Consider the following 26,773-nt stretch of genomic DNA (forward strand, 5'->3'; position numbering starts at 1 on the left):
CTAGAAGGCATAGGGTTATGGTGAGATGGGAAAGATTTAGGAAGCACCCAAGCATAATATCTTTTACTTTGAGATCATCTGGAATGAGCTGCCAAATGAAACTGTAAAAGCTGGCAGAATAACAACATTCAAAAGGCATTTTGACAGATTTATGGATAAGGGGGGACTTGAAGAAATATGGATCAAGTGAAGACAAATGGAATAGTCAACAATGACAGGTATGGACTAGTTGCCTGTAAGTCCTGTTCTATGTTGTAGACCATGACTGTTTAAATGTTCATCACAATTCATAACCAAATGCAGGTAAATGGGAAGAAGCAGAATGATTTGCATTTTGCTGGAAATTGTTGCTCCATTATGCAATCTATCAAAGTTTTGCTGTATTCAACATAGATGTAATCAATAACTTAGAACAGCAATGTACTGAGAACTGCAAAAAAAAATAATTCTGATTCCATTTTGTAAAATACACTTAATTAATTACCTTTGGTACTGTAAAATTAAAATAAATTACATTTAAGAAAAACATCTGAAAGGAATGCATTGGCAGATTACATACCCGACTACCAGTAATACGGTACAGAATGCCAGCAAAGACTTCTGGATACAGACCAATCTGCTGCACTGAATTAAGGGTCCTTAATGATAATGTCTTGTTATCATGTGTCAGTTCAAAAAAGCCTAATTTAAAAAAAAAGAAAAAATTTTCTATCACAGAGAACACAAAAACAGTGCAACATAAAGGAGGGAAAAAAATAACAATTTTACACTGGCTTATCAAGTCACATTAAGAAACCAAGTTCCCAATCTGATTATCTTCCTCCATGGAAGATGTTTTGTCACTGAGGATGATCTCAGTGAGAAGGTCACCAGCAGAGGTATGACAGGCATGCAAAAAAAGGTCCAACAACACAATGGGTTGCAAGCATACAATCATTTAAAATCTAGAATTAATATAAATTGCATCACTAATGCCCAACAAAACATTTACATACGTTGTATTTAAAATTTTAAATGGTCCAGAGCAAAGACCAATCTGCATTCCTGGGGGGAGGGGAAAGTGGGTGGCGGTGGGGGGGGGGTTGGAAGGAGTGGGCATTGATGAACAAATGGTAGCCATTGCTACTAAAAAGGTACAAGTGCCATTAACCAGATTTTCCTCACAAGCCACAAATGATGATGTCCTATGAGAATCCACTGTCAATTCTCTGTAGAATAAGACATTCTGGGGGATTGTAAAATGCATAAAAAGTATTAAATCCCTCTAGCTTGACTCAGTGTATCCTCAGATGTTATGGAAGCTAGAGAAGAAATTGCAGGATATTTGTATAACTAGCTAGAGGTAAGGTGCTAGAAGATTGAAGGGTGACTAATGTTGGGCCTTTACTCAAGAAAGTCTTCAAGGACCTTACTCAAGAAAGCTGGCAAGCTAACCATCAGAAAAAAGTTACTGGACGGAATTCTAAGAGACAGGATCTCCACACATTTGAAAAGGCAAAGATTATAAATAGTCAGCATATCTTCGTGTGTGGAAAATTATGTCTCACATATTTTATTTTTTTTAAAGAGTCGACCAAGAAGATTGATGAGGTCTGGGCAGAAGGCATTGTCTGGGCAGAAGGCATTGTCCACATGGATTTGTCATGGTCCCAAATGGTAGGCTCTTCTAGAAGGTCAGATCACATGGAATCCCATGTTTGAGCTGGCCAATTGCATAGAGAATTGGCATGATGGTAGGAGTCTGGGAGGGAGTGGAGGGTTGTTATTTAGATTGGAAATCTGTGACCACTGGTGTGTCACAGAGATCATTGCCGTGTCCAATAATGTTTGTCATTTATAATTAACAATTTGGATGATAATGAAATTAACATTGTTAGTTAAATTTGTGGATGGCACCAAAAATAATGGTAAGGTGGACAATGATGAAAGTTAACTCCGATATCTAGTTGAACTGGGAAGGTGGGCCATGGAAAGACAGAAGGAATTAACTCAGACAGATCCATAGTATTATAATTTGGTAGTTTAAACATGACACAGTAAATAGTAGAGCACTGGAGAAGTTGTCGATCAGAGAAAATCTAGGGGTACAGATACATAGTTCCCCATGAAATTGGTGTCAAAAATAAACATGATGAAGAAGATGGTGGCTGGCATCAGACAGGGAACGGAGTACAAGAACTAGGACATCATGTTACAGCTGCACAAAATGATGGTGAGACCATACTTAGAGTATTATATGCAGTTTCAGTCACCCAACCACTGAAATTTAAACTATAAAGGTTATGGAGAAAAAAAATCACAAGAATGTTAGCAGATTGACAGGCTTGAGTTATAAAGAGAGGCTGAATAGGCTGAGACCTTTACCCCAAGAGGGTAGAAGACTGAAGGGGGAAACCTTATAGAAGTATATAAAATCCTGAGAGCCAGGACAGAGGTCTCTAAAACTCGAGGGCATGGGCCTCAGAAGGTAAGAGGGCAAAAATTTTAAAGCGACCCAAGGGACACAGTAGTTATACAGAACAAACTGACAAAAGAAGTGGTGGAGGCAAGCACAATTGTTATATTTAATAGACATTTAGATAGGTATATGGATAGAAAATGTTTAGAGAGATATGGGCAAATGTGACCGACTTAAGTGGACAACTTGGTCTGCATCGAACTGGGCAAAAGGGTCTGCTTCCATGCTGCCAAACTCTATGACTATGAATAAAAGATGCATTGCAAAATTTATTAAAATACCTTCTTGGATTGATGTTGCCTGCAACATCTTTTTATAATAGTAGTAGTATAAGCCACTGTCTGCTTGAAAAGATATTTCCCGTTCAATATCCTAAAAAGCACAGAAATAAAGGTCAGTAAGGATTTAACATTATTCCAAAGTTAGGATGTTGATAGTGAGAAATCTGAAAGTGTGCATTTCACTGATTTTTGTATGCAATTAAAACAACAATTACCCCTGTAAAAAAAGCTAAAAAAACTGACAAGTACCAGCTTTAAATAAAATTCAAATTTCTATTTTTGTAAGCTATTTCTGCAAATGTAAACTTGAGAAACACATCACATTTCCCCCAAGACAACCTCATTGCTTGTTTTCTTGCTTCCTATGACTCCTTTTCCTGAGTGAATACTGAGTGGGGGATAAAAGGACATTTGAGACCTCTCTCATCTCTTGGCTCCATACAAAACCAACCACTCTGATCTTCAAGGGGACTAATTTTGTCCCTTACTAACCTTTTGCTTGTATTCTACTTGTAGAAACCCTTAAGATTTTCCTTCACATTGTCTGCAAAGCAACCACCTGTCTTCTTTTAGCCTTCCTGATTTCTTTCTTGATGGTTTTCTTGCTTATTTTATACTCCTCAAGTACCATATTTGCTCCACGTTGCCTTTATATACCTCATCTTCTGAACCAGATCCCCAATATCCCTTGAAAACCAAGGTTCCCTATGCCTTCTAACCTTGCCTTTATTCATGACAGGAACATACCAACTCTGTACTATCAAAATTTCACCTTGCCTGAAAACAATTTATCCCAATCCACACATTTTAGATCCTTTGTCATTTCCTCAAAATTGGCCTTTCTCCAATTTAGAATCTCATCCCGAGACCCAGCCCTATCTTTCTCCATAATTAAATTGAAACTAATAGCATTATGGACCCCTGAACCCAAAATGTTACCCTACACATACTGACAATTCCCTGGTAAAAAATGAGTTCTGAGTCTTTAACTCGAATTAGTATTTAAGTCGGAACAATTATAGTTAGTCAAATGTTTATCTTGGTACAATGGAACCCCAATTTTACAAGCCCTGATTTAATGTGAATTTGGATATAATGCGATGTGTCATTGGACTCCAATATATACAAGGTATGCGCCGCTTAACATCCATGTTCAGTTCTTTGAGATGGGACATTAAGCGAGCCCATTTAAAAAACAATGCAGTACCAGGCATGGCCACCATGTGGCACAGCAGATATTTTGGCATGTCTAAATGAAGATGGGGGGTGTATTGCTGCGAAAGGGGTGGGGGGGGGGGAGTTGTGCTGCTGCGATGTGCCGTTACGGGGAGGGGGGTACTGCCACGATCGATTTGTGTATGCACTGTACACAGTGAAATCCCGATTTAGCGTAACCCCGCTTTTTTTTAAAAACCCAAACCATGTGTTACAATGGAGTTTCTCTGTATAAAGCATATATAGTATATATTTTATCTTTCTATACATCTATAACACTTAAGAAAAACTTCAAACTTCAAAATACACTACATCTCACAAGAACCTATACAGATTAAAGAGGAGGAAGTGCTTAAAGTCTTAAAGATATAAGGGTGGATAAATCCCCATAGCCTGACAAGATATTCCCTTGGACCTTGAGGGAGGCTAGTATAGAAATTACAGGAACTCTAGCAGAAATATTTAAAATGTCCTTAGCCACGGGTGCGATGGCAGAAGATTGGAGGGTAGCTCACGTTGTTCAAAAAAAGCTCCAAAAGTAAGCCTGGAAATTATAAACCAGTGAGCCTGTCATCAGTAATGGGTAAATTATTAGAAGGTGTTCTAAGAGATGCGATACAAAATTATTCTGATAGCCATGGACTGATTAGGGATAGTCAAATGGTTTTGTGCATGGTAGGTCGTGTTCTGAAGAGTTCTTGATTGTGTCAAAGGTTCGAACCTGGAGCTCGGGCTGCTGATAGTTTGGACTGAACTCTGTGTGGCTACAGGGGCTGAGAGAACTCTATTTTACTTCTCTTTCTCTGACCGTTAGAGGCGCTTCAGGCAATTTCTGCTGATGGCAAATCCATCTGCCTTATAGCAGAAAAAAACAAATTTTATGTAATAAAGGTAGTCCCCAGGTTAAAAAAACATCCTATTTATGAACCACCCGCAGTTACAAACCAACAAGCCGACCAGAAGTAGAATGGTGTCAACTTCCGGTTTGAGAGTGGCTGTCATAATTCTAATAGTAATGGCCAAAAATTGTTAAATTTTATTAGTATTCTGTCACCACAGTCCCCAACTGGTCCCTCAGCCCCACACTCCTCCGACAGCCCCCACACCTATCTCGGGGTGGAGTGGGGAGAAGCAGCAGCAGCATGTGCTATCACTACACCACTGTCAGTTACGCTGCACACGACCTGGGCGAAGCAGTGGGTGGGCGAGGGGACCTGCAGCCGGGGGGGTAGAAGAAGCAGCAGCGGTGTGTGTGATCAAGACACTGCTGTCAGGTTACGCTGCATGGGGCCTGTGCAAAGCAACGGGCGGGCGAGGGGACGAGCACCCAGCGGAGGGGAGGGTGGTGAAAACCAGCATGGGCCATCATGACCACCCGCAAAATGGCCACCGCTTGGCCCTGCAAATTGGCAACCACTCAGCCTTAAAGTGCGATTAAAAGTATTATTACATGTATTATTATTATATACTGCATTATTATGTACTGTATTATTAAGAAGTTTTAGTGTATTGGGAAAGTGAATGAAATACATACGTGTGTGTGTGTGTGTGTGTGTAGACACACACATGTACACACACACATGTACACACATACATACACTACAGAACAATTCCAATTATCTGAAATCAGATTCTCTGAAATCCTCATTTATCCAAAATTTATCCAATAACAAAAAATATTTGTTGATTCAAATGGCATCGAGGCACTTACACCAAAATCATCTCCTACTTCTTAAATCTAAACCTTTGATTCCTCCAGGTCAATTTCAGAAAGAAGATACCTATGCAAGAGGCAGATGGAAACAACTCCAATTTATTGCAGTTTTATTTTGAAAAATATGGATTAAAGAACATCTTTCGTTATTACAAGAATGACAAAAATGGTCTAAAGCTAAATGCAATTTTGTATGCGGAAATATAATTATCATGGACAATTCTGCACCAAGAAATTCTTGGTTGCTGGACAAAATCGTTGATACAGTTCCAGACAGGAAAGGTTTTGTTCGATCAAGAGTGGATAAAAACCAAGACTGGTTACTTAAATAGACCTATTACTAAAATCTGTCTTACAAGAAGCTGAAAGTTTTGATTTATAATGTTATCTTTACTATATTTACTTTGTGTATCTGTAATAGTAATTATTATGTTAGCCATTAATGTCCTCATTTCAGGTAATTCCCTCCCCTCTCTCTTTCCATTTCTTCTTTACCTACCCCTATCGACTTTTCTCTCCAATTCTCCCTCACCCAGCCGCAAGCAGTTGGAAGAATATTTGTCCCAGCATCATCAAGGAGAGTGGCCTCCCGGGCAGGAGTGGGACCTTGGGCTCAGTGGCGTCCCCTCTCCTTCCTCTCCTTTCCCTTCCTCTTGGCACACCAGAGCTCCCGACACGGACTCTGAACCGTCACCGTGACCTACTACCGCGCGCACACACCAGACTCCCGAGTGTGTGTATGCAGTAGGCGTCAGGGTCAGGAGCCCACTGATTCGCCAATGAGTGTTCCACCGACCTGGGGAGCCTCTCCGGGGATTAGCAGCAGTGGTGGGTTCGTGTCAGGGATCAGCAGTTAGGATGTGTTGGGGATTGGCTGTGGCCAGCATTTCTTGGGTAAAAATTAAACATCATTTTAATGCTTAAAATGCCTTCCCTTGTGGTTTGTTATTGTTTAAACATTGATACAAGTGATTTGCTGTTACTACTGGGCTGTTCTTTAAAAATTACAAATTCTCCAAAAAAAAACATTTATCCAACATAAGCCTAGTCCCGACTATTTGAGATTATCTTACTATATACAATACAACTCTGATTAACATTTGACTAGCTGGCCCTAAATAAGGACCTTATATACTGGTTCCAACTTGAATACATATTCAGGTTAAAGATAGACCTAGGTAATGGAAGTCATATTTAACCGGGGGACTGCTTGACTTGCACTGTCTTTATTACATGACAAATTTGGAATCCTGACCCAAGGGATCCAATGCAACACTGAAAAGTGATAGTGTCTGCTAATATCTGTGCTATTTTGTTTAATCACTCAGACAACCTGCAATATCCTGTTTAGCTATCTCCCAACAACCCCATGGATCAAAATTGTGATTACAAAATTTCTTTCCTTGTCTTAAGATCCCATCTGGACAGAGCCAGAGATATCCCTCAAACAACAAACATCAAAACCTGCTGCAGTACAATGCACCTCTCATTTAGCTATTACAGTACAACTCCAATTATCTAAAATCAGATTCTCCAAAATCCTCATTTATCCAAATTTTTTAAAAGTTTCGGATAAATGAGGATATCTGAAACAAATCAGAAATCATCATTTATCTGAAATATTTCGGAATCGAACTGACCTCACAGGTTGAAAAAAATTCACTTGACATGAAATTAGCGTGACTATTGTCCTCGTTTCAGGTAACTCCCTCCCTTCTCTCTTTCCATTTCTTCTTTACCTTCCTCATTGACTTTTCTCTCCAACTCTCAAACTGCATGCCACTGTCTCCCAGCTGCAAGCAGTCGGAAGAATCCCTTGTCCCGGCGTCATCAAGGAGAGCAAGACCTCAGGCTCAATGGCTTTACCTCCCCTCACCAGCACACCGGAGCTCTCGACACCGACTATGAACTGTCACCTCAGCCTAATATCACACACTGGACTCCCCGTATGCGGAAGGCCTAAGAAGAAACGGTGTCGAGACTCAGGCGTCATGGTCAGGAGCTCTGGTGACCGGGGAGACAGGAGCCTGCCGACTCACCAGTGATTGTTCCACCGGCCTGGGAAGGCTCCCCAGGGATCAGCGGCAGAGATTGGCAGCAGCCGCAATGGGGACGTGTTGTTGATCAGCCACGGCCAGCATTTTTTTTGGTGAGAATTAAACATTATTTTAATGCTTAAAAGGCCTTCCCTTGTGGTTTGTTGTTATTTAAACATTGATACAAGTTATTTGCCGTTGCTACTGGGCTGTTTTTAAAAAATGACAAGTTCTCCGAAAAAAAAACCTTTTTTTCCAACATATTTCAGATAATTGGAGTTGTACTGTACTTGTCTGGGGCCACTTTAACTAGTGCTAATAGCTCCTAAATTGATTTCCATGCTGTGACAATAGAACAGGAACAGCAGTTTGTACACTACACAATGTGATTATTATCATGAGCTGTCAGCATGAATATCTTGCACTGCCTGCACCAGAATGAACAAGCATAGGCTAGTCAATATTCCTGTTCTCTAATTTAGCCCTATAAATGAACCACTTTGCATACAATCCAACTGATGACATGGAAAAAAGGACCATTCCACCACTTTCTTTAAAGATTTCCTGGGCATACCATAGAGTCTTTGATCAGGAAGTCTCAAGGACTCAATAATGTGAACTATCAAATCAACCCAAAATCTTGGAACCATAGAAATTAGACCCAGTCCTTAGGAATAAAAAATTGTCCAAATTCTTGATCTGTTGAAAGATGCACTTCTGAACATTTGGCGAGCAAAGGATTGAATTTGGAAACAATATTCAAGTCAAGTTTATTGTTATCTGATTATACAAGTACAACCTGACAATACCGCGTTCTCCAGTCCTCGGTGCAAAACGTGCAGACTCACAACCAGACATAAACACACATACATATGTAGGACAAGTATTTCATCTATACAAATAAATAAATAAATATTGCTTTGTACATATGAGAGTGTCAGATATTCCTCAAATTGTGTGCCAAGTATGTGGATTGGAGATCAACTGAAAAAAGTGTCTTTCTATGCTACTTTTTATAACCTCAGAACATTCAACAATCTTCAAATGGGGGAAAAAAAATTGAAAGAGAACTAAAATGACTGTGTCCACAGTTTAGCATTAAGCACCAATTGGCACAGGCACAATTTTCCTACTGCAGAAATAACAGGAAATAAACATTTTTTAAATTAATGGCTCTCTCTCCCTCCCAAAAATCTCCTCATTAATGTGGTTAATGAAGACTTACCACTGACTGAAATCACAAAATACAGCAGGGTTATTTTAAAATTTCATGAAGATCCAACATTGGCTGAAATTAGCAATCCATTTCCAATCATTAAGCACTTGATAAAGTACTTACAACAGTTAACCACAATGGTTACCAAACTGCAACTCGTACAAAGAGTGCAAGGTGATTGAGAAAAGAAACAAGGCAAGACAGAAATTCCTTTACATGCAATGACCTGGAATTCAGATGTAATCATCGTTTTCAAATAAAGGAAGGAAAAAAAAGAGAACAGCAGAGAGGAGAGTGAAAACGATTAACACAATTGTAATTACATAAAGATAGAAAAGGTGGGCAGAACAGGTTTAATGATAGGAATAGGGAAACTCAAAAGCTGCAGTTACTAGAATCTTGAGCAGACAAGAAATTGCTGGAGGAAGTCAGCAGGTCAGACAACATCCAAAGGTAGAGTAGAAATGGTCAGACACCATTGAGTCAGAATTCTTTATCAAGACTATGATTTTTTTAAAAACTGAAATTACTTCTATAAAGAAGTAAAAGAAGCTGGGGGGTGCAGAGGTGATAGCAGATGTGAGAGGTAGAGAAACAGGCAGAGGTAGAAACCATTGGGAAGAGGAGGAAAGAAAAGTTATCGAGAAAAATAAATTAAGAACAGGAGTACAGAAAGAGTTTTAAAGACTGGAATCAGATGAGGTTGGGGGTTACCTAAAATTAGAAAAGTAATTGGCAGTCCAATAGGAATACAATTTGTGAGCTGGGACCTTTCTCTTTAGAGCGTCGAAGGACTACTGCCCCTTTTTCCCAGGGCAGTAATAGCAATCACTAGAAGGCACACACACACAGTGTTGTGGGTGCCTGGAAGCCTTGCCAGGGATATTAGTGATGTCTGAAACATTAGGGGTATTAATGAGACTCTTCGACAGGCACATGGATGGAAGAAAAATAAAGGGTTACAAGGTAGGACGGGTTTAGTTTTTTTAAAGAATATATCAGTTGGCAAAACATCGAGGGCCAAAGGGCCTTTACTGCACTGCCGTGTTCTACATTCTATATGTGTTCCTCAAATTTACGTTTGGCCTCTCCCTGACAATGGATGAGGCAGAGGACAGACTCATCAAACATTTTGGGGGAGTTAAAATGTTGGCTACAGGAAGCTCATGTTTAGACCCACAAACAGAGCGTAGTTGTTTGATAAGGCAGACACCCAATCTGTGTTTGATTTCAACAATATAGAAGAGGCCACAGCAGGTATATTGAATATAGTAGATGATCTGCATGTAAAATTCTGCCTTACAAGTTTGTGGCCACGGATAGAGGTGAGGAAAGGGATGTCGGGACAAGTTTTGCACTTACTGCAGTAAGTGTCTAACGAGGAGGAAGGGTTGGAAGAGTGGCCTAAGGTATCTCGGAGAGACATGGGTGGTAGTGCCATTGCGATGAATTTGATGGAGGATAATGTATTAGATGCAGAAGCAAGTGGGATGGAAAATGAGGACCTGAGGGAGTTTGCCCTTGTTCTGATAGGGAGGTGGGGTAGGGGCTTTAACAATGACAGTAAGGGAGGGGGCATGGCAAGAGGGCGTAGAGTCTAGACATGCAATCTCGACCTCTCTGGCCAGACTTTTAAATACCCGTTTTTTAACCCTTTGTTTTCAAGCTTAAACTTTTTTAATTTTAGTTTAAAGTATTAAGGAATTATTATGGCCACTAATGGTAAAAAGACTAAACCTCAAGTTCATACGAAGTTACATTTTCGAAGTGCTGAAGATCTGGGGCCTAGATGACTTGATACTGCCCCAGGCTCAATCTGTTCATTGTCTAAACCCCAAAGATCGCCTGTGGGGGCTGAAAAAAAATCTATTGCTCACCAAAAGAAGGATGATGCTGGAATTACCCGTTCTCTGGAAGAAGGTGCGTGTTCCCAAGAAGTGGACCCCGATTTGGAAAGCCTTTCGATTTTAATGGAGGGAGTACGCAGGAAGACGACTCCGTTGTTGGAAATGCATCAGGTGAAGATGCATAAATCGTTTTTCTTCACGAATTGATGAGAAAACAATGAGATACAGGGGGAGACCAGCAGCGACCCCCTGAGGAAGTTGGGGTGCCATCGCTGGGAGTCCAGACCCATATTAAAACTTTTAAAATGCCTTCTGTTGAGTTGCAGCAGGAGCTGCAATTACCTTGTTCTGCCACTATGTCAGAGAGAGCAGAGCTGAGTTTTACTGATTTATAGTGTATGCAATTGAATGCAATTATTCAAGCTGTAATAAAACCTGGAATGGATTTGTTGACATCTCAAATGAATGAAATGGTTCAAATGAATGCTGGTATAAGTTCAGAATTAAATATGGTTAAGACACGTGTGGATGCATCTTATGAAAAATTTAAAAAACTTCAGACTGCTTTTTTGGACTGTAAACAACAAGTGACTTCTGACACAGAAAAAATGTTGAAGGTGGAAAAATCAGTCATAGAATAGGGAGAACGTGAGAAGGAGCTAGAAAGAAAAATAGATTATTTGGAAAATCAAAGCAGAAGGAATAATGTGAAAATTGTTGGTTTGCCAGAAGGAAAAGAAGGACAAGATCCTCTTCGTTTTTTTAAAGACTGGATTCCGCAAATATTAGGGCAAGAATTTTTCTCTGGGGGATTGGCACTGGAAAGAGCCCATAGAGCTTTAAGAAGAATACCCTCAGCTGGTCAACTCCTGAGACTGGTAATAATTCGATGTTTGAGTTATTTGGATAGAGAAGCAATACTTCATCTTGCAGTACAAAATGTGAGACAACGACAAACCCCATTATTGATTCAGAATAGCAGAGTCTTTTTTTATCCTGATCTGAGTCAAGATGTCATTCAACGTCGACGTCGATTTAATCCAGTTAAAGAAGTTTTGTGGCGTAAAGGTTATAAGTCTACTTTTTGTTACCCTGCAGTGTTGAAGGTGTTTTATGGAGGCTATCAATTTCGGTTTTTTGAAACTGATTGTGAAGCAATGATTTTTGCTGATTCATTGCCAGATATAAGAGGACAAAGACGTAGTCCACCATTATCTCCTAAAGAAAAAATTGGTAGCTCTGGAAATGGAAGAAATGGCAGAAATGGGAAAAATGGGAATGGAAAGAATCTACCTCCTTCCGAAATGAGATCTTTGAGATTGGAATATTCTGGATGAAAAGAAGAATTTTCTTATTCTATTTTTTTCTTTTGTTATTATGATATTTTGATGTTATTGACTGTTTGGCTGGGGAGGGAGAGATCTGCACTAAGCTCTTTACTAGTCATCAGCCACTGGTGGGTGACCCACACCCCATTTTTGTTTAGGGGATTACTACCTTTTGGTAGTTTTTTTGGGGGGGTGGGATTTTCTTTTTTTTTCTTTCTTTTTTTTAGTTTTTAATTTGTGTTTTTTTAATTGGAGGGCCTATACGTTGATTTGAGTTTTTATATAAAGATATTATTCGTATTTAGTAATAACTGTAGATATGTCAAAGTTGAGGTTTGCTACTTTTAAGGTTTGAGGATTAAATAGTACGATTAAACGTAAGCGAGTCTTGGCGTATATTAAGAAAATGAAAATTGATATTGCCTTTTTACAAGAAGCACATTTGAATGTGAAGGAAACCGTGAAATTAAAAAGGGATTGGGTTGGGCATGTATATTCTTCTTCATTTAATTCTAGAGCTAAAGGTGTAGCAATTTTGATGCATTTTTATGTTTGGGTCAAGCTAATGACAATATTTTAGTTGGTGGTGATTTTAATTGTGTTTTGGAACCTTTATTAGATAAATCTCCGAAGAAAGTTAAAAAATCCAAGATGGCAATCCAGGTCCAAGCGTTGATGAAAGATCTTAATTTAGTAGATATTTGGAGACGTCTTAATCCAACAGAGAAAGATTTTTCCTGTTATTCATCTAGACATGAATCGTTTTCAAGGATTGATTTCTTTTTAGTATCGGCACATTTACAAGGGAAAATACAACAAGCAGAATATAAAAGTAGGGTGATTTCAGATCATTCTCTGTTATATTTTACATATGAAACTTCTGAGAAAAATTCAAATAGCTTATCGTTGGAGATTTAATACAATGTTGTTAAAAAATATGGAATTTATTGATTTTTTGAAAAAACAAATTAATTTTTTTTGAAAGAAAATTCTAATTCTGTTCAAAGTAAGTTTGTGTTATGGGATGCTATGAAAGCCTATTTGAGAGGACAAATAATTAGTTATACTTCTAAAATAAAAAAAGAATCGATTAAATCAGAGTTTTGAATTAGAGAAACAGATCGATGAGTTAGAAAAGGAATTTCAGAAAGACGCAACTGAAGATCAGAAAATAGAATTATCTTGGCTGAAATTGAAATATAATACTTTGCATTCTTATCAATTTGAATGTGTGATTAATAGGACTAAGCAAAGGTATTATGAATGGGGAGAGAAAGCACATAAGGTTTTGGCGTGGCAATTAAAGAAAGAACAGATATCGAGGACTATTAATGCTGTTAGACAGAATTTTCTTATTACTTATAAACCTTGTGAGATTAATGATGAATTTTATCAATTTTATATAAAGTTATATACATCTGAAGGAAAACAGGAAACTGGATCGATTGATTTTTTTAAAAATCACAGTTGAATTTACCGATATTAGAGGATGGAGATATACAGGAGTTAGAAGAACCATTTACTGATTCGGAAATTAAAATGGCTATGCTGGAAATGCCGAACGGTAAATTGCTTGGTGAAGATGGATTTTCGGTTGAATTTTATAAAAATTTTTTATGATGACTTATCTACAGTGTTTGGGGATGTATTACGTCAAGTTGGAGAACATTATGATTTACCTGAGTCTTGTTCTAGTGCTTTAATTACAGTAATTCCAAAAAAAAGATAGAGATCCTTTGAAAGTATCTTCATATGGACCAATTACGTTGTTAAATGTAGATTATAAAATAATAGCTAAAATATTAGCGAATAGATTGGCTAAATTTTTACCAAAGTTGATTCATATTGATCAAACAGGTTTTATAAAGAATAGATATGCTTCAGATAACATTTTGCGCATGATTAGTTTGATTAATAGATTTGGACAATCTTTAGATCATCCGATGGTTATATCCTTAGATGCAGAAAAAGCATTTTAAAGTTTTGGAGAAATTTAAGTTTGGTCCTTCTTTTATTGGTTGGATTAGGGCTCTATATAGTTAGTAATTTGCGTTAGTGACTGAACCTTTAGCACAGTTGATAAGACAAAATACACAGATACAAGGTATGAAAGTTTTAGATGAGGAGTATAAAATTAATTTATTGGCTGATGATGTATTGGTGTACTCGGAATATTTACATTTGAATTTATATTGATTAGATTTTATTATGTATATTTAACTTTTTAAAAATATTCTTTCTTTTTTTATGGCTCTCCTTAGGAGAGTTGGCTGAAGGGGGTATAAAAAAATGTTCATGTTCATGTTTAATTGCTGTATATGTCATATATTATTTGTTTTTTGAACGAATAAATAAAGTTTAAAAAAAAAATGACAGTAAGGGAAATCTACATTAATTCGAGCAAGACCACAACAAATTGTCCCCACAGGAAATATAAACACATACAGTCTCTTTTGGAGGCTTAAAACAGAGTTTACCATTTATCAGATCAGAATAAAATGCTTTTATATTAGCATTTGCAACTTTTTCTCATAAGATCATTAACAATCCATGACTCTCCCCACCACCTCTATATACAAAGAACTGGCACTAGGCAAGGGAATGACAAGTGCTCATTAGTATAGGTCATCTTTTTCAGGAAAGGAGCAGGGAAAGGAAAAAATGAACTTTGACATTATTAAAAAATAACATTTTGGGAAGGCATTAAAACTTACTTAAAATCTCACCTGTCTGCTAGAAAACCAGAATTTTCTTTCATGAAATGTAGAAAGATACACAGCATACAACATTCCACTTGCAATTGCTGCCCAGCTGCCAAAGAAAACCTTTGCCCACTGATGAAAGGCAGCTGCAAAATACATATATTTTAAAAGTGTTATTTCTCTCACACAACATAAATTACACAAATACATCACGCACTAGAAACATGCATGCTTTTGTATTAACATTTAATGCAAATTATTTAACAATTGCACCAACCTGCTTTTATCCTTCCAGGATAAAAGAACTTTTGTTCTGCTTTGCAAGTTCACCATAAATTATAATTCAATGTTACAAACATCTGATGCAGCAAATATTTAATTCTAGGATCATAGCCTGTCTTTCTGTAGTTCAGTCCCAAGAGATAAGCACTCAAGGAGTTTAGCTCACTGCATTTTAGATTTTTACCCCCAATGTATGTAACATGCAAGTGAAATTCAAGTTTCAAGGTTCCTTTACTATCATGTACACAAAACAGAGTTTTCCTTTGTTTGCCCTGTAAAAGCACACAAAGAGGCACCAATAGTCCAGCACCACTCTAAGAACAGGAAAGAGAAGCAAATGAGAGTCCCTTCAGAGAAAGAGAGTCCCACCGCTTCCTCCAATGCCACTGTCCCCTGTGCGCCTGTGACTTCCATTGTTGCATATTACCTCTTCCGGGGAAGCCAAGCTTCAGGCATCCAAGTCCTCAGCCCCTAGTTTTGAACACTTGATGAAATTAAGAAGCTGTCAATCAATGCCTGAGCCCCTTTGGAGTCCTGTTTGTCATGAGCACTCTCACTTATCCCAGGCCTGACACTTGGTTCCCTAGAGCCAGTCGTTAGCAGCCCATGGCCTGGTGTGAGACTTTCTGATGCCGATCTCTGTACTGGTCCGCTGCTGGTTTCCTAACATAAGGTCTCCAGCTGTGGTGTCCTGCACTGACCCTCAGAGCCCGCAACCCTCATGGTCTGCATGTCGCCATTTTGGTCATGGACCAACATTGTCTTCAAAGGTTTAAAAAAAAGGTACTAGCGCCATTCTAAAGATAATTTAAATGTACAGGGCCATCAGGTAGGATGGCTGGGCAGTCGGACCCTATGGAAGGGCACTGAAAGACTGTGAATCTAATCCCCACTCCTTCCAGATCCACACCAGTGGTAGCTCTGACGTTGGAGCACCTGGTGAAGCAATGCCATTATTAAAATAATCCTTATAATTAAATACTTAAAACAGAACGCGCACAATTTCCCCCCGTAATACAGAACTGAAATTGATTTCCAGTGGTGACTGAATCCTGTACTAAGAGGGGAAGAGGAAAATGTCAATGATAACAATGATCAAAGGGGAATTAGAATCAGATTTAGGACTTAATGTCATGAACAAGTCATGAAATTCAGTGTTTGCTGCAGCATCATAGAGCAAACATTCATATTATTACCATCTTACAACATGACTATAAAAATAATCCCAATAATAGTTGACAAAAAGTAAGACAGTGTCTTTGGTTCATTCAGGAATCAGATGGCAGTGGGGAAGAAGCTGTCCTTGAGCCACTGAATGCTCGTCTTTAGGCTCCTGTACCTTTTCCCCGACGGCAGCAAATTGAAGAGGGCATGGCCTGGGTGGTGGGGGTCTTTGAGGATAGAGGCTGCTTTTTTAAGACACTGCCTCACGTAGATTTCCTTGATGGAATGAAGTCTGTGATGTTGTAGGCCAAGTTAACAACCCTCTGGAGTTTATTCTTGTTCTTGTCCTGGCAGTGATGCTCTCCATAGTATACCTGCAGAAGTTTACAAGTCTTTGCTGACATACTGAACGGCCTCAGACATCTCACAAAGTATAGCTGCTGGCGAGCCTTCTTTGTTATTGCATCAACATGGAGGCACCAGGACAAATCCTCCACTACTGAGCCCTTGAGGAGGATTTGGTCGTGTTCCCGTGACTCCCTCCTGAAGTCAACAATTATCTCCTTGGTTTTTATAACGTTGAGTGCAAGGTTGCTGTCGGGACACCACTCAACGAGCTGATCCATCTCCCTCCTGTACGCTTCCTCATTGCTGGTTGTGATTCTGCCAACAACTGTGGTGTCATCGGTAAACTTGTAGATGGCATTGGAATTGTGCCTTGCCACACAGTTATAGGTGTATAATGAGTAGAGTCGTGAGCGAAGCACACATCCTTGGGGTGCACCTATGTTGATGATCAGTGAGGAGGAAACGTTGTTTCCAATTCGTACTGACTGTGGCCTTCCAATGAGAAAGTCAAGGATCCAGTTGCAGAGGGGGGTAAAGAGGCTTAGAATTTGTAGCTTCTTCACCAGCACTGAGGGAATAATGGTATTAAAGGCTGAGCTGTAGTCTCTGAAGAGCAGCCGTATGTATGAGTTTCTGTCTTCGTGGTGATCCAGAGCTGAGTGGAGAGCTAGCAATATTGCATCTGCTGTGGAGTGATTATGACGATAGGTGAATTGCAGTGGGTCCAGATCTTAACTTATTTACGTGTTAATTATGGTCATGACCAGCCTCTCAAAGCATTTCATCGCAGTAGAAGTTAGTGCTACTGGGCGGTAGTCATTGAGGCAGCCTATGCTACCTTCTTGGGTATCAGCCCTTTTGAAGCTGATGGGAACCACTAACTGCCACAAAGAGAGGTTGAGAATGCCCAAGAACACTCCAGCTGGTTAATTGGTGCAGATTTTTAGTACCCTGCCAGGTACGCCGTCAGGGCCTGACGCCTTGGAGTGGGGAGAGGTAAAACCATTCATAAAGAGAGGCTGTAGGAGTTCTGGAGGTGAATCCACAGACACTCAGTGTCTCTGATGAGACTCTCATTTGCTACTCTTTCTCTCTTACTGTGAGGGGTGCCAGGCAATACTAATGACAACTCTTTGTCTGCCTTATGATACTGGTAAATTTGCTCTACATCTTCTCTATTGCAATTACATCCTTCCTATACAATGGTCACCAGAGCTACCCACAAAACTCTGGATGCAGACTAAGCTAAGTTTATAATGTTCAAGGTTCCATTATTGTCATGTATATAAATATACAAAATATGCTTACTTTTGTTTGCACGTAAAGGCACACAGAGGTGTGCTAGTCCGCTGCTGCTATCGAAACAGACAGAGTCCCTTTACAAGCAAAGTGACCATGGATCGTGCCATCTTCTCTAATGCCACTGCCTCCTGTAACCTCTCCAGCCCAATGGCTTCTTGTCCCTTGTAGCAATGAACCCAAGTTCCAGGCATACAAAGAACCCTTCCCAGTCCTTGGTTCTGAATCCCAATACAATGGAGAAAATGTGAGGCCCCAAGGCCCTTAAGTAGCCTTGCTTGCCATTGGCATCCTCATGAACCCCAGTCCTGATACCTGGTTCCCATAAACCAGTCTCCAGAATCACACTGCCTGGTGCGAGTTCTACAGTCATCGAGCCCGAAGCTGGTCCACTGCTGTGGCCTCCTACCCTGTAGAGTCTTTTCATAGGCTTCTCCTTCATGGCAGAGAGGGGAAGGGTTCTCCTATTCTGGTGCCTTGTGCCAGTGCCATGATTTTCATGGTCTTATATTCTATGTCACGGGTTAGGAAGGCTAACATTGCATTTGCTTTTTTCATCATATCCACCTGTGTTGTCATCTTTAAAGATCTATGCACATGTAAATTAAGATCCCTCTCATCCTTCATAGCCTACCAAGATACAGACAACCTACAGCAAGCGCCTCAAGGTTCCAGAGAAGTACAATCAACGTTCCTGCAAAACCTGGTAAATCCTCTGCAAATTAATTTCAGCATTCTACCCAGGCCAACATCACCACCATCAGGTAACCAATAGGCAGGTTACATTTTCCACAAATTTGATATCAGATGCATGAAGAAAGTGCACTGTTCTCCAGGACAAGAAAATTGATTAAAAATATGTCCTCACTCAACTTGAAAGAAAAATCCCTCCCAAACACATGGGAGTTGAGGAGAGAGATCGAGAAGCTGATTGTGTGGTGCCAGAACAACAATATTGCTCTTAACTTCACCAAGACCAAAGGAGCTTAACTGTTGATTTGAGGAAGGGGAGGCCTGTCCACATTGATGGGACAGAGGTAAGGAGGGTTAATATCTTCAAATTCCAGGACTCTATATTTCTGAAGATTTCTTCTGGACACGGCACATTGAGGCAACATTGAAGAAGGCACAGCAATCCCTATAATTTCTAAGAAGTTTGAGGAGATTTCGCACATTTGTCAAATACATTTCTAAACTTCTATAGACCCATTGTTTATGTGGAAAGCATCTGGAGCAGTGGTATCACAGCCTGGTTTTGTATGTAATTCAAGTGCCCAGGAACACAGAAGCCTGCAGAAGGTAGCAAACGTAGCTAAATCCATCACAGGCTCTAACCTCTCATCCGTTGAATGCATCTATGTGAAGTGCTGACTTAAGAAGGAATCTAACAACATAAAGAACTCCCATCATCCTGGTCTCAACCTCCTCTCACTGCTATCTTTGGGCAGAAGGTACAGAAGCACCAATAAGTTTGAAAATAGTTTTTTTTCCCCAACAACTATCAGGCTCTTGAACCTCCCTTGTTACCTAATGATGGACTGCCCAAAACTCCACACAAAGGACTGTAAAGGTTAAAACCTTGTGTTTTTGATTCTTAATTTTGTGTCTGTTTCTTTAAGAGAACCATTGTTTGTAGTGTTACCATAGTGACTATGTTGTAATATCCGCCGAGCCTAATTGCTTGCTCTCCATTCTACAAGATGTGAAAGAAGCATAAGCATGAGAATTTTTTCTTTAAATTTTGTTTCTTTATATACCTTTTGTATCTCTTTATATCTTTGTGTTTTATAGCAGTCTTTAGTTAACACTTTGGTTATGACAACTTTTAGTTGTCAGAGTCTAAAGGACTATCTTTATACAGTAAATGCTTTGTTATTCACTGTTATAAAAGTCTTGTGGTGAAGCTATGCAAAATGTTTATCTGTCCCATCAACAAATTAACACTACACAAAGTAACAGCCAGAGTTTTATTTATTGGATTAAAGAGATCTAAATTTGGGATATCGCAGCTCACTTTGGAAGATGATACTTTGAAACTGGGATATATTAGAATAAGGAAAGTTTGTCTTTATCCATGATTGCAACATCACTTTTTTCTTGCACTATTGTATTTGTAAATATTTATTATCTACCTTTTGTATTTTAAGGTATAATTTTGTCATTTTTTTTTCTTTATGAAGTTTCTGTTCAGCTGCAGCAAGAAAGTATATTGGTGCATTTGTACATTGTACAATAAATGTATCATCATTCTTATCAAAAAGCAACTCAAAGTGATATAATAACTACATTGCACACCTTGCACTCTCGGTCTGGCTAAACAACCAGATGAAAAAGAGCAATAATCTGGTCATTTCATCTAACCCATGTGTCACAGAACAAGAGGTAAAACAAGAAAGTCTGCAGACACCGTGGTTGAAGTAAAAACATAATGCTGGAGAAACTCAGCAGGTCAAACAGTGTCCTTTATACAGAAAAGATAAAAATGGAGTTTCTGGCTTGAGCCTGCCTGCTGACATTTTTCCATACCAAGACGCCTGCCAACATTTTTCCATACCTTGGGATGCCTTCTGACGTTTTTCCATACCTTGGGATGCCTTCTGACATTTTTCCATACCTTGGGTTTGTGGGGCGCTGTTAGACAGAATCACACAAGGTAAAGACTGTACAACAGCCTTTAATCCACAAAGACTTCCACAGAGCCAGGCTGGCTGTGGCTGCAGCAACTCTGAGTGAGGCCTCGGGAGGCCGACTCAGGCTTATATCCCAGAGGGTGATTGACACCCGACCGGGTGGGGCTTGATCCATTCAGGCTGACTGATTGGTAGCCGGCCAGGTGTTGAGAGTACCAACAGACATCCTTGGCGGTAAGTGCAATTGACCAGGTGGTGGGGTACACCTTTAACCTTAGGGAGTGGGCACGCTCAGGTGAATGAAGCTCTCGGTGCTGCCAATGTCCAACAGGCACTTTGTTACCTGCACGTTTACTCGCACGTCCATCATCGAGCACCCGAGATCGTGGGGGATGACCCTGGTCAGCGTGGTGGCGGCCAGGACCGCCTCATAGTCAGAGTCGTCGCTATCTGGAGGGATGGGGAACGTCGATAGAGTGGCCTGGTCATTGCCAGTGTTGACCACATCGACATCGTCGTGAGGTTAAGTGTGCGTTAGTCGATGGCCTCCGGAGGGGTGAAGAGTGTCAGTAGGGCAGCCTGGTCATCGCCCGTGTTGACCATGTTGCCGTCGGTCGATGGGTGTGGCGTGCGGCAGCTGATGGCACCTGGAGGCATGGGAAGCGTGCTGGTCATCGCCCGTGTTGACCATGTCGTTCTCAACGTCGCCGGTGGCACTCCATGTTGGGCGCTGCCTGGCCAAAGATGGCGTCGGCACGTGGGGGGTCGCTGCGTGGCTGGCCTCCTTTCCCAGCTGTGTCTGCTGCACCAGGGAAAGTGACGTCATCACGGCCGGCGCCAGTGATGTTGTTGCGTCAGCTGGAAATGACATCACACCGTGAGCCGGAAGTGACGTCGCTGTAGTTCTCAGTGAGCGACGCCAGCGAGGGCGTAGGCTGGTGCAGATGCTCGGAGCAAATGCTGTGACAGTCGCTGGCGGGGCCAGATGTTGCGCGGTCAAAGTCGGGGAAGGGGGAAATTGTTGTGGGGACAATGTCGCTGCCTGGCACGTGGGGGGGGGGGGTCTGCAGGGGGAGCTGGGGTGGTCATAGAGGGCCACTGAGCTGCCGGCAGGTTTAGAGAGGAACACTTTTGCAAAGTGGCCTTTCTTGCCGCTTGGGAACAATACTGGTTCCTAGCTGGGCAGTTTTGGGACGATCATCAATCTGACCCACACAAGGACCCACAGAACTTACTGGGGCACCGGGGGCCTGCCACAGTGATGTTCTCCTCCCCAGTTCAGGCTGGGACTGCAGCTGCAGTGTCAGAGGGCCATGAGGGAGCCTGGAGGAACCTGGAATCAGAGGCTTTGACGTGCAGGGCTGCTGCTTCCAGTGTTTGAACCACTTCCACAGTCCTGGTTAGGGCACAGATGTTCTCTTCCAGCAGCTTCTGCCGAATGGCCCTCGAGCACAGCCCTCGGACGAAGCCCTCCCGGATCAGCTTCTCGACCTCCTCTACACCTACCCCAGGTTCAGCCAGACATGGTTGGGCCAACTCCCGCAAGCATCCCAGATAAGACTCAGCCGTCTCCCTGAGTTGCTGAGCTTGGTTGTTGAGGAGGTACCTTGCACAGACCGCATTCATGGGGAGCTTGTACAAGTTCTAGAGAGTATCCATTGTGCTCTTGTACGTGGAGCAGCCTTTGGTTACCTGGAAGACAAGGGGACCCAGCTTTGACCGGATTAGGACCAACCTCTTCTGATCGGAGTCCAGGATGTCGCCCTCGTGTGCCTCGATGATTGCCTCGACCACGTGCTGCCAGATCTCGAAGCGTTTCTGGGCTTCCGGGTGGCGTGGGTTGACCTCGAGGCTCCCTGCACACAGGAGTTTTTCCATATCCGCTGTGGGAAAATTTTGTGGATTAAATTGTGATGTGCTGTTAGACAGAATCAGACACACACAACATAAAAGACTGTACAACAGCCTTTAATCCACAAAGACTTTCACAGAGCCAGGTTGGCTGTGGCTGCAGCAACTCTGAGTGAGGCCTCGGGAGGCCGGCGCAGGCTTATATCCCGGAGAGTGATTGAAACCCAACCGGATGGGGCTTGATCCATTCAGGCCAACTGATTGACAGCCGGCCAGGTGTTGTCCTGTCCCCTTACACTCCTGCAGGTACAGAGGGTGCCCCCTGCAGTAGGCCGGTGGTGTACCACCACAGAGATGCCTGCTGACATTTTAGCTCAAGTCTGTAGCATTGATTATGTATTTTTATCTTTGCCATATAAAGGACACTGTTTGACCTGCTGAGTGTTGTGTTTTTACTGTCACACAAGTTCCACAATGAACGTCGGATACAAAGTCAAAGAAATCATAGTAAAAGCATGTTATCTTCAGCTTCAAATGACTGTTTTAGAAGGCCGTCTACAAAAATCTGTAACAGGTATTTTTTAGGTTTTTAAAAAAAATAAGTTTAATGATAATTTTAGATCAAAGACCATGTTTTACAGCACAGCACCTAGGGCTGTGGAACAGATCAATGAACCCAACAGTTTCCACCAATCATGATGCCAATCTAACGAATCCCATCCATCTGCTCATGGTCTCCAACTTTTGTTCCCCATCTGTTTTTATTTCTCTTAAAAGTAATTTTTGAGTGTTTTGAATGTTTGTGGACACTAAAGACATTCACAATCATTAAATTTAAATAACATCATTGGTAAATCAATGAGCCTGTGTTCAAGTTCCTACCAAATGCCAAAGCACTGGTGATAGAGAAGGATAAAAATCGTTGTGGTGGTTTACATCAGTTGGCACAATATCGCAGGCTGAAGGGCCAGTACTGTAATGCTCTGTTTTCCACATTCAATACTGGATTGGAGCTTACCACCAGTTCAATTTGGTTCTGCACTGTGCTGGGCCTTCGCAATGAACTGGAAACCAGCTTCTTACAAATGCAGCTGAAGCTCTTTGGGGTTAATGGAGGAGCTGAACCTAATAGATATCTGAAGAAGGCTTCATCAAGAGAGAGGGACTATTCCTTCTATTCAAGACAACCTGACTCCAACTTGAGGATACATTTATTTTTGGTTTCAGCCCATTTACAGGGTAGGATAATGGATATTGAATAAAAGGCGAGACTCTTATCAGACCACTCACCTTTATATTGACAAATAATATGCTAGATAAGGAGACAGCCTATAGATGGCGCCTTAATACATTATTGTTAAAAAGACCAGATTTTTATAGCTTTATTCAAACCAAAATAACTATGGTAAGATTAACTGTAATTCCACTGTGAATAAATTTCTTCTATGGGACACAATAAAAGCATAATTGAGAGATCAAATAAATAGCTAAGCCTCTAGGATTAAAAAAGAGTATACAGGGAAGTGGAAGAATGGGAAAAGGAGATTACAGTTTTGGAAAAGGACCTTCAACAAGTGGGCTCTTAGGATAAACATAGATGGTTAATTAATAAAAATACAATATATACACATATAAAATTGAAAAAATAATACTATGAACTCGGGGAAAGAACCCATAAGGTCCTCTCCTGACAGTCGAAAACATAACAAGCCTCCAGAACAATAAATGCAATTAAGATAGACTCGGACAGGATCTCTTACAAACCGGAGGATATAAATGAAGCTTTCAAGCAATTTTTTGTTAATTAATATAAATCCAAATTGGTGGGGGATTTGAATAAAATTAAGAGTTTCCTGTCACAATTGGATCTCCTAAATTTGAATTCGGAAGAAAGGGAGGGGTTAAATGCTCCCTTTACTCAAATTGAGATAGGGGAAGCATTAGCCTCCTCGCAAATTAATAAATCCCTGGGAGAGGATGAATTTCCACCAGAAAGAATTTAAGATTAATACTTCTGTTTAAAGAGATATTAGATCAGGCAGTGGTGACCCACACTCTTCCAGAGTCCTGTTCGACAGCAATTATTACGGTGATTCCCAAAAAAGAGAGGAATCCATTGAAACCATCATCTTATAGGCCAAAGCCTTAGCAAATAGATTGGCAACTTATTTGCCGAAATTAAACACTGATCAAACTGGCTTTGGGGAGGGGAGGCAATTGGTGGACAAAGTATGTAAACCACTCAGTATTATATATCTGGCACGAAGAAGAGATGACTTGAGTCTAGCCCTGGCTCTAGTTGAGTAAAGCATCTTTGAAAGACTAGAGTAGGACTTTTTATTTAAAGTGCTGTAAAAATTTGGACTAGGACAAACATTATTTGGTTAGAACTCTATATTCTAAGCCTAAAGCTAAAGTAATAACTAATGTTCAAATTTCATCAACATTCCTACTGTCCAGATCTAGGAGACAGGGTTGCCCATTATCTCCAGCTCTTTTCCTCCTGGCAATTGAACCGTTAACACCAGACATAAAGGGTTCCAGGAAGAACATAAAATCCAGTGAAAGATGTGTTGTGGTGGAAAGGATATAAATTTGCTTTTCGATACCCTGTTGTGTTGAAGGTCTTCTATGGCAATTATCAATCTCAATTTTTTGAGAATGATCATGATGAATTGGTTTTTGCTCATTTATTACCGGATTTACGTGGTCAGGGAAGAGTCTCGCCATCGTCGCCTAAAAGAAGGGCCAATGGAAATGGACAGAATGGAAAAAATCGGAAAGATGGAAAGAAGGAGGTTTTGACACACAGTCTTACTGATGTTGAAGACTCGAATCAGTCATTGGGAATGGAGTTGTTGGGCTGAATACTTTTATAATATTGAATTGTATCATTATATATATTGTATTTCTGGCTGGGAGGGGGGGTGGATGGTACTGAAATCTTTGATAGTTACCTGCCACTGGTGGGGTTTACCACACCCAGTTTTTAGGGCGTTACTACCTTTGGGTGGTTTTTTTTTGGGGGGGAAACTAATTATATTCCTTTTAATATAAACTTTCTTTATAATATTAGGGGAGGGAGAGTGGATTTTGTTTATTAGTAGGAGAGTGATTTTTTGTATTAAGTGATTATATTGTTAGTTTGTTAAGATGTCTAGTTTGAAATTTGCAACTTTTAATGTTCAGGGATTAAATAATCCAATTAAGCGAAAGCGAGTTTTAGCTTGTATTAAGAAAATGAAAATTGATATTGCTTTTTTTACAAAAAACACATTTGACTGAAAAAGAGCATTTGAAATTGAAAAGAGATTGGGTTGGTCATGTATTTTTTTCTTTATTTAACTCCAAGGCAAAGGGTGTAGTGATTTTAATTCATAAAAATTTATCTTTTGAGTTGCATACTATGGAGGGGAATGCTGGGAGGGTTTTAAAAGTGGATTGTAAAATCTTTAATGAATTTTGGACTTTACTTAATATCTATGCACCTAATGTGGATGATGAGTGTTTTATCTCAGACGCTTTTTTGTTATTAAGTCAAGCTAATGGAAATATTTTAGTTGGGGGGGGATTTCAACTGTGTTTTGGATCCTTTGATGGACAGATCCCCAAAATGTATAAGGAAATCAAAGAGGGCGATACAAATTGGGGCTTTAATGAAAGATTTAAATTTAGTAGATATTTGGAGAAGGGTAAATCCTACAGAGAAAGATTTTTCTTTTCATTTTTCTTGACGATTCATTTTCTAGAATAATTTTTTTTAATATCGGCACATTTACAAGGAAAGCTATTGCAGGTTGAGTATAAAAGTAGAGTTATATTAGATCATTCCTTATTGTTTTTTTCTTATGAAAGATCAGAGGTAATACGTTCATCCTATAGATGGAGATTTGAATTGTTGTTGAAAAAAACCCGAGTTTGTTATTTTTGTTAAGGAACAGATTGTTTTTTTTAACTGAAAATGCTAATTCAGTTAAAAGTCATTTTGTGTTATGGGATGTGTTAAAAGCTTACTTAAGAGGGCAGATAATTAGTTATACTACTAAAGTTAAGAAAGGGTACATGTCTGAAAGTCTTAAATTGGAGAAGCAAGTTGATGAACTGGAGAAGGAATTTCAGAAGAAAGTGACTGAAGATCAGAAAATCGCTTTAACTAAATTGAAATTGCGATATAATACGTTACAGACTTATCAATTTGAATGTTTCATTAATCGATTCAAGCAAACATATTGCGAGTTGGGTGAGAGGGCACATAAAGTACTTGCGTGGCAGTTAAAGAAGGAACAGACTTCATGGGTTATTAATGCTGTTAAAAAAATTAAATAATTACCTATAAACCTCAGGAAATTAATGACCAGTTTTATTCATTTTATAAAAAATTATATACTTCTGAGGGGAGACA

The 26,773-nt window shown here is 40.1% G+C and overlaps 1 protein-coding gene across 12 annotated transcripts in view; it reads right to left on the reverse strand.

Moving 5' to 3' along the window:
• The window catches only part of LOC138755592 (probable C-mannosyltransferase DPY19L4), a 120,265-nt gene that overhangs the window by 54,971 nt on the left and 38,521 nt on the right, over positions 1 to 26,773 (reverse strand). For 11 of the 12 annotated variants that reach the window (XM_069921854.1, XM_069921859.1, XM_069921858.1 and 8 more), the window contains exons 3-5: positions 14,822 to 14,943; positions 2,740 to 2,830; positions 560 to 681 (exon numbers count right to left, since the gene is read on the reverse strand). In XM_069921854.1, coding sequence (XP_069777955.1) covers positions 560 to 681; positions 2,740 to 2,830; positions 14,822 to 14,943 — 335 coding nt within the window. Of the gene's footprint in view, positions 1 to 559; positions 682 to 2,739; positions 2,831 to 14,821; positions 14,944 to 22,255; positions 22,404 to 26,773 lie in introns of all 12 variants that reach the window. The other variant, XM_069921864.1, reaches the window with a different exon arrangement.

Source organism: Narcine bancroftii, chromosome 2 (assembly GCF_036971445.1).
Source record: "Narcine bancroftii isolate sNarBan1 chromosome 2, sNarBan1.hap1, whole genome shotgun sequence".
NCBI lineage: Eukaryota > Metazoa > Chordata > Chondrichthyes > Torpediniformes > Narcinidae > Narcine > Narcine bancroftii.